This window comes from Argentina silus, assembly GCF_951799395.1.
Source record: "Argentina silus genome assembly, chromosome: 6".
NCBI lineage: Eukaryota > Metazoa > Chordata > Actinopteri > Argentiniformes > Argentinidae > Argentina > Argentina silus.
In genome coordinates, this window is record NC_139660.1 from 17,281,272 (window position 1) to 17,290,251 (window position 8,980).

General features: G+C 43.3%; 2 protein-coding genes across 2 annotated transcripts; one reads left to right on the forward strand and one right to left on the reverse strand.

Moving 5' to 3' along the window:
* Positions 1-357: 357 nt before the first annotated feature.
* LOC310805403 (protein odr-4 homolog) lies at positions 358-3,340 on the forward strand. The gene is made up of 7 exons (XM_083671070.1): positions 358-445; positions 531-587; positions 765-896; positions 1,292-1,373; positions 1,638-1,847; positions 2,609-2,680; positions 3,112-3,340. The coding sequence occupies exons 3-7, from the start codon at positions 858-860 to the stop codon at positions 3,177-3,179; spliced, it is 471 nt and encodes a 156-aa protein (XP_083527196.1). The 5' UTR covers positions 358-445; positions 531-587; positions 765-857; the 3' UTR covers positions 3,180-3,340.
* Positions 3,341-7,085: 3,745 nt separating this feature from the next.
* On the reverse strand, positions 7,086-7,701 carry pdcb (phosducin b; the record flags this gene model as incomplete). Its single annotated transcript, XM_083672286.1, has 1 exon — positions 7,086-7,701. Exon 1 carries the CDS (start codon positions 7,605-7,607, stop codon positions 7,086-7,088), a length of 522 nt encoding a protein of 173 aa, XP_083528412.1. The 5' UTR covers positions 7,608-7,701.
* Positions 7,702-8,980: the final 1,279 nt, after the last annotated feature.

The following is an 8,980-nucleotide window of genomic DNA, read 5'->3' on the forward strand; positions in this document are numbered from 1 at the left end:
TAGCCTCAAGCCTCGCCATAACATCATCTAATGTTGCAATATCATATAGAGAGACAGATAAAGCATAAACTCTCTACTTTCTATTGTTTACATCTATAATTATTGTACATTGTGTCTTCCAGAAACCCTCAAAACCTGCATGTTTGAAGTACCAACCCTTGCTGACAGTATTTTGGCCTATTGTCATCTGCCCCATGGAAATTGACCTGATGTTCCCCATGAAAGACAAGACTGCCCAAAGTCTGAACAAGTGCATGAAAGTAGGCCAACCCCCATCAGTCTATTTACTGTAAACAGGACTTTGTGTCTTGTACTTACAGTACAAAACCTCTGATCCATGTTTTAGGATGGGCTGCAGAAGTGGGCAGATAAAATTCAAGGCAGTGTTTGTCTCCTCAATAAGACAAAACTACCAGATGACACCAATTTGAACCCTCCAACTAAGGTGTGTAGTGCACAACTGAACATTGAATGTTCAATTTAATTCTGATCAAACATTAGTGTTTTTACAAACACAAATTTTCTTTTAGAGAAGAACATCACAGCCAACTAGGATAAGGATCCAGGCAGAGGTCCTGATTCCAACAGTAAGTATCAGTATTATTCAAAGTGCACAATTATTTATGATAAATGACAGTAAATGACAGTAAATGTTAAGCAATTGGTGAGGTTGCACATTGAGTACAGTACATAATAATCTTCAATAGTTTAGATTAACGTCTGCTGAGTATGGAGTATGAGGAATTTCTCTGGACATTTTGCAGACTGGCCAGTTAAAGGAGAAGCCCTCTACTGCATCACTGCAGGCGTGCAGCTGCATCCTGAGACTGAAGGGGCAACTGCAGTGCAGAGCAGTCATGAATACTGAAAGGGTCACAGCCAAGACCGTCATTACGGTAGGGACCTCAAGGCAGCAGTGTAGTGGCAGGGTGGCAAGGTACCAAGGGAGGCTGGTGGAGGCAGAAATCGATCATTCCTCATTTTGTAATGCATGTAATGGAATGAGGAATGGTATAAAACAGATATCATTCCTCATTTTGTAATGCATGGAATGGAATGAATCAAACAGATACCATTCCTCATACATGCATTACATTGAGCCCGTCCCCTGATTTCTACCTCCAACAGCCTCCACTGCGGTATACAATAGGCTGCCTATGGCCTGGAAATGGATGTAGTGTGTCCTGTACAGGGAAGGATATGTTGTCCTTGTTCCCCTCCCCACCATTCCCTCTTCCTTTCCTCTATCTCAATTTTGTTGACTTACTGGACAATGTCATATCATTCACAGTATATCAAGAGAGACATAATGAGGAGTGTCTACAGCAGTGCCAAAAACTTTTTTGAACATCTGATGATCGATGAGAATTTAGGTAGGTATAGAATCAACGACTTGTTTACATGTATGGTGTCAGACACCATTTGAGATGTTAGATGTGTTTTACAGTAGAGTACATCAACTTTCAGAATTGTATGGAACCCTTTGTTAGCTGTGATTTTGACTACACGACACTAGATGGCGTTAGTGATGCGCTATGTTTTTTGTGTGTGCAATCTTACCAAATCATGTGCATGTGCGTGCGTGTGCGCGTGTGCGTGTGCGTGTGCGTGTGTGTGTGTGCATGTACGTGTCATAGTGAACGCGCTCATGGATTCTCAGCCCCTGGCCCAGCGAGTGTTTGTCCAGGTGCCACGCACGGGCCTCTCTGTATGTGACTACATACTCCCATCGGAAACGGAGGCTGCTGTCCAGGAGAGGATCAGTAAGTGGATGGGGTTCACCATGCCCGAAGGGAAGCTCCATGTCACCCAGGAACTGGTCCAAGGCAGGCTGCAATGGCACCAAGGTACGGCGGGCAGGGAAATCTGACTATTCTGCTATTCTAGGGACAGAGTGGTGTCACAGCCTTGTAATGTGGGGCCATGGTGTAATATTTGTACATCACAGCAGGGAAACATTCTTCACACAAACTGTAGCCTACCATCCATCGTCTCCATTCCTCATGATGTAACTATTGGAAATGTTAGGATGACTCAGGGAATGGCTTTCTATTCTTTTCTGTTCGCTACCGGTGTTGGTTTTGTATGGGCCCTCAGTTTCAGTCCACCAGATGTCTGTGGCCTTTATGACACAGACATGGTGTGTGTTTAGACCGTGTCTCGACCAGTTTTGACAAACATCTGAGTGGTTTACTGGTGACTCATCAATATGGAATTCTTATGAAACACATAAAGAAAGAGAGGCATGAAAAAATGAACAGTTACTTAAGTCAGTGGATGGCTCCAGGCAGCAGATCTTTTTTTTTTTTTTACAGTAAAGGCTGTCCCGCCTTGATAGATAGACTTACAGTAGCCTCGCCTTTCTCTGCTATGCATAACTCCAACATTGAGTCAGCCATCTCAGAGATGTCAACACTTGTCTCAAAAGCGAAACCCAGGGGTCATAGCAAGGCTCTGACCACATTCATCATTCCTAGCAGTGGTGTTTAAGGAAGGCGTGGTATGTCTGGTTGGCCAACCTGGTGTTTGCCCTGAGTTCTGTTTTACCCATCAGTGAAGTCATGACATTCTCCATTGAATCTCTTTCTGCTGTTACTCCTGCCCACAGATTCAGAAGAGGGTATTGACAGCACATGGCTCCCAGTGATCAAGCTGCAGCAAAAGCGTAGAATCTCCATGGGTACGTTGTGAGCATCACCCCACCCACCCACCCACCCACCCACCCACCCATCCATCCATCCATCCATCCATCCATCCATCCATCCATCCATCCATCCATCCATCCATCCATCCATCACATCCATTCATCCCATCCAACACACACACTGCATATTTTTCCACCCCCTCTCTTTCACTATGGTAACCTGGTTTACTAAATAAAGCCCTTCCGGAACCTAGCGTGAGAAACTCCCATTAGACCTTCTCACCACAACTGCACCGCCTTACAGTGGGGGTTGGTGACAGCAAGGCTGTAATTTTTATTCTGAGGCAATGCTAGTAGTGTCTCAGCCCCCCTTCCTCTCTTCCTCTTTCTCTCTTCATCCCTCCCTCCTTCCTTCCGTTTACCTTTACCCTGCAAATAATACTCACTGCTCTATTGTTGTGGTGTAGGTGTGGCAGTAGCCTCTGGAGTGGCCCTGGTTGCCTGTCTCGTCTACATGCTGTTCCTCTTCGTGTGAAGGTTGAAGTGCAGGTTTCCAGCTAAATCCCACAGGATTGGCACGCACAGTCAGAAAATCAAAGGATTCCTGTTAATTAAAAGGACTGGGAAATGAAATGAAAGTAAAAGGTTTGCTGTTGTTCTCACATTCCTGTAAAATATAAAAATGTGTGTTTACAGTATACTTTTACGAATACATTTAATATTCTTAGAGGGACCCATTGATTTGCTGAGACATTTATGAGGCCTCTGTCCTATTTTTACTTGTGATCTAAGCCCGCAACTATAGTTACAATTATACCACCCACCCCTCTATTCTACTGTCCGTTTTTGGTAACAGGGGAGCATCATGGATTGAGTTTCTGACTTGGTACTCCACTGTAATGACATCAGCTCTGTGAAGTGGGATTTTGTGTCGGTGAATTGTAGTATTTCAGAAGGCCATGTATCCATGCACCAAAAGCTCTCCCATTAGTGTTGCAATTCAAACTGAAAAACAACCATCATGCTACATAGAGAGAGAGGGGGGGGGGAGTCATTGAATGTGGGTAAATATTTGTGTGAGCTCAAATCTGTAGGAAGTCTTGGGTAATCTATAGTGGAGGTTATGTACAGGAAGTGACCTTATCTTACTACCAGATGAGCAATATTACATCTTGTTTGATTTGAGTATACAGTATGTCTTTTTCCCATCCCTCCCAAACACCTTCATGTTTTTCTGTGAAACTACCATACGCCAGGGTCTTACACTTCACCCCATGAACCCTAACCTCGTCTAGGAATCTCATGCAGCACTTGCTGTAGCCTACAGCATGTCACCATGACTTGCACCTACATCAGAGGCACAAACACTAAGGTTAGTGAGAGCCGTACACGGGCCAGTGGGGACATGTCCCTGCTAAGGAGTCCAAATGCACAGACAGACAGACAGACAGACAGACAGACAGACAGACAGACACAGAGGGGATATTTTGGTTACTCGGCCGCCACCCATTCAAAGTTAGTTGTGGTGAGCTGCCCGTCTTGTGAAACTCTGTCGTGACACGCTTGTGCACCTCATGAGGACCTCATGGCATGGAACCTGCTGTGGGAGGTATCACTAAAGTCATGATCAAGGTTAGACACGCGACCGGTTGGAGAGAAACTTATTCCCAGCTAGAGGCTACTCAGGTTGGTGTGTGTGTATGGGTGGGTGTGTGTGTGTGCGTGTGCAGTAGGAACACCTGTGCTTTATACCCCTGAGAGGAAATATGTCAGTGTGTCACAGTTCACAGTGCTTTTGTAATTGACTAATGATCGCTCAGTCAGTGCCTTAGGTTTTTGCACACATGTTTAACATGTACTGGAAATTAATGATAATTACAAAAATACAGGAAAAAAGGCCTTTAAGTGTTTTAGATTTTTGAGGTACAATTACAAAAATGCAAATAGTTCAATGCAATTTAGAAAAATGATAAAAAGTAACAAACACGATATTATTTCTTATGCCATTGTTAAGGATATTGGTCATGAATGCATAGAATAGATTGATAGTCTTGTCTATGACCTGTCTGTCAAGTATTGGCTATGAGATTGGGAAGCCTCAACCATCATTGTTTTCACAGCCTTTGGCACACGTTTAGAAGCACACCAAGGTAGCCACAAGAGCGATACTCCTTATACGCCTTAATCCTATAAGAGGATTACAAACTGATCAGCTCAGTGAAGATCTCTGAAGGACTGCTCATCAAAATATGACACTTGAATGGAGGATTATGTATTGCAGAGTAATGCTGATGTTAGCCTGTTTCCCCAGCTGTGGATGATAAAGAATATACATAATATGATTGGATCAAGGTGGTTCTACTGTTATATAGTGGTCCTCAGTTGGTAGAACATTGTGTTAACAATGCTAAGGTTGTGGGTTTGATTCCCGCTGGGACCATATATACTGAAAAATGTATGCACTTACTGCAATGCAAGTCGCTTTGGATGAAAGTGTCAGCTAAATGGCATATACTGTACATATAGGTTTCCAAAAGCAGAGGGAGCACAAGGCCAACCTGTTGAAGATTAACATCTGGAGATCCTGTTAGAATGTGAAGGGAGACTGCTGCCAGCATCAAGGCTGACCGACAAGGGTTTATTTTCTACATTAGTGTTATGAACTCACTGGAGCATCTCACACAGTACCTTCCATCTTCAGGGCAACACTCTGTTCCTCGTGTTAGAGTTCAACCACAGTTTAACCACAGTTATACCGCAGTTCAACCTACAGTTCAACCAGGATCACGCTTCCAGCGGTTGATGTGCATGCATTTGAGTCTTGTCAGTTTCGGCATATAGGAAGCAGCTCAATTGAATTTATGACATATATAATTGTGGGTAAATAATAGGAGTCTGTGGTTGAATAACTCAACATGCTTTTATGTTGTGTTGTTTCATGCGTGAACTTTTAAACTTGTGCTGGGGTCACTGTAAAGTCAAGTCAAAGTCTATACTGTAGTTACATGTCAAGGTGATTTAACGTGTGTGAGCCTGTCATTCAGGCTGTATCTAGGGAAGAGATGCTTTCCCCCATCACTATTATCCTCTATCCTCTATATCATTTTGATATTCCTGATTTAACGTTTAATGTTCCTGCATTAGTTTCATTTCAACAACGTTTTTCTTGTCTAGAGACGTCTTAATGAAATTAATTGGTCAACAACATGACCTCCCTGTCTGACAAGGTGGATAATTGAAAGAACTCCCAATGGTTGTTGCGTTTAACTTTATTAAACAATCTTAGACAGAACTCCGTAGCTTATTTAAATCTTCAATACACAATGTATATTAGAGTCTCTCACTCAAATGCAAACACAGAAGGGAAGAGAGTGTATGAACAACATACAGTGCTGAGCATTAGGTAGAGAGTCAGCCCCCACAAAACAGGATACAAACCAACAAATCCATTGTAACTTCCTGGACAACCAAGTCAGTTGTTTCCATGACTTTTATGCCATCTGCTCAAAAGAATACACAGGAAACATAATAATTCAGGGCTGATGACATTATTAATTTAACAGGCTTGTTAAAAGGCTCTTCCAGATAGTTCTGTGTAACAAACTCCACAGCACTGGCTACATACTGTATGTACTGTAAGAGGGTATATGTTTATTTGATTTATTATGAGACAATATACAACAAAAAACATATACTGTATCGTAGAAGCTGAGATGTGATGTGTTGTATCAGATATAGCTAAACAGCACATTTTCATCTGCAGTACCTGGGCAGGTACAGTAGGTTGTTGTAAGTTTATGGAAAGGGATACTCAGTTACTCTCAGCTGACAACCAGAAGGATACCTCTAGAACATTCTAATAATGTTACACAATTACAGGGCCTTTTTCATGTGGCACTAAGAAATGGATATTCATGAATGAACAAGTTTGCTTTCGTTTTGTTCAAGATAGTTAAATTAATTTATATTAAATTAATATAAACAGTATGCTACACTGTGCTAATAACAATGTGATTTACTCTTCCATACAACCATCTGTCATGTGACCTCTGAAAAAAAGAGACAGCTAACAAACAACTTCAAATCATTACAAGTCAACACCATGTGACTTCCTAATCATAACAAAACAAAAAGTATTCCTTCCTTACACAATATTAGGGCTAGCTTTGGCATGCAACCAAAAGAGTAAAACTGACCATCCATAATCAGTCTGTTCAGGTCTTTTCACAGACTGGACTGGAATTAATCCCTCAGTTAGGGGACAGACCCTCTATGCTCAAGCACTTCTAGTGACATCAGTGGAGACTGTGTGTGTTTGCTACACTGTTATACCCAGAAGAATAATTCAACTTATTCTTTTTAATATCAAATGCATGCATATTAAACCCCTATCCTCCTCCTCAACACACCTCCCTCAACCGCTCCTCCACTTCTCTCTCTCTCACTCCACATCAGCAGTGTCCTCGTCATCGTTGGCCGCCCCGGGCACCTCCCTCTCCGGCAGCAGGCCGTACCCGTTGAGGAACGCCTCCACATCCGTGGCGAAGAACTCCTCATTCATGTGCTGTGTGACCGCCAGGAAGTTCCCCAGCAGCTCGCCAGCCTTGTACACCAGCATGGCGGGCAGAGTGTCGTCAGAGAACCGCTCACTGGCGCCCGAGGCCACGGCGTCGATCTTGCAGAACTTGACGCTGTTGTACTCTGTGGCCAGGCAGTCCAGGCAGTTGTTGAGCTCCTCGCAACCTTTGACCTCATCGTTGTAGATGTGGACCACGACCACAGTGAGGCGGTGCTCCTTCTCGATGACCTCCAGGAAAGCCTCGCCGCTGTCCAGCTCGTACACCCCCTCGAACTTGGGCCCGAAGCTGAGGCGCTCGTGCATCTCCTGCATGCACTGTTTGCGGTATTTCTTCAAGCACTTCTCATCCTCCTCCTTGATCAGCTCATACTCCTGGACGCTCATCTGAAAGCATGATGGAGAGTGTTATAATAACATTACTGGTCAATGCACTGTTCAAATGCTTTGTACCATTACACACTACTGTTTTTAGTGCAGTCTACCAAGTCATTGATCACAGATTCTGTTTCAGCCAATCTATCCTTACGGTCAAACCCTATGTTTAGGAGTAGTTTAGCCATCTGGATTAAATGGGTCGACACCTCTAGTCTGGATATTTGCAAGCATGTGTTAATGGTTTGTGTGTTTGTACTGTACATAATACTGTATATTTTGGGCAATATGACAGACCTTGCGGTTGAGTCCTTTGGAGTCGTCGTTGGGCTTTTGTGGGGAGGACATCTGCCTGAGCAACTCTCTCTTGCTGGGAGGCAGGGACTCCTGGTCCATACTCTCCAGCTTAAACCGCCTCCAGTCATTGATCACTCCCTTTGGACCTTGAGTAATCAATACAATAATAGTTAATGCAATATTGTTGTGGCATTAATCATCATTGTTAGGTGGAATATAAAAGCAATACAACAGTGATTTTGTGATATAACACTGTAAATACTGATTTAATGTTGAATATTTATATCATCAGTTGGGGCCCTCTTGGATGCGCAAATTATACAGTGACTGATGTGTACTGTATTGTTATGAAACACCAAAATGGGACTGAAAATACCCCCCAAAAAACAAAATGGGATTGATGCCAGGGCAGTGCAGTGGCCATATTTGTTTTGGGCTCCGAATCAGTCAGGGAAAATAACAACAACCAAAACAGCCTCAGTGTGATTGACAGGTGTACAAAGTGCAGCAGTGAGTCACTGGTGGGTCCTAGGGTTCATGTGGCATCCCTGTGATGGATTAAAGCCTAAACTAGACCCTTACGGCTGTCTTCTAATTGCGCATTGGTTGTGTAAGAACAGATAAATAAAGTAGCTTAGAGCGTTTGTCAAACTGCCAAAGCACTACAGAGCTGTCTCTCAGCTACGTTACTGCCTAGTAACACTGCTCACCCCTCTCTACCATGGCTGTAGTATGCTGTCATTTGCCTGCCACCTACTGTATAGTAGTCAATGAAATAATACCATACATCCTAACAAGCCTAATTTGAAAGCCCAGACGTACAATAGGAAGTTCACAGCATACGGTATGCTATGCAGCTCTGATAAACATGAACGTGCTTGAGATTGACACTAAAGTCAATAAGTCCCCCTCCTGCCCACTGCAAACTCTTATACACAAGATGGCAAACAGGTGGAAAACCATCAGAAAGCACCTCCCCCTCACCTGTGTGGGTTGCTGGGAGGTCAAGATCCTCCTCATCAACTGCGATGTCAGACATTTTGTTTGAGTGATCTGTTAGAAATAGAGGAGAGAGAACACTTAGTGGC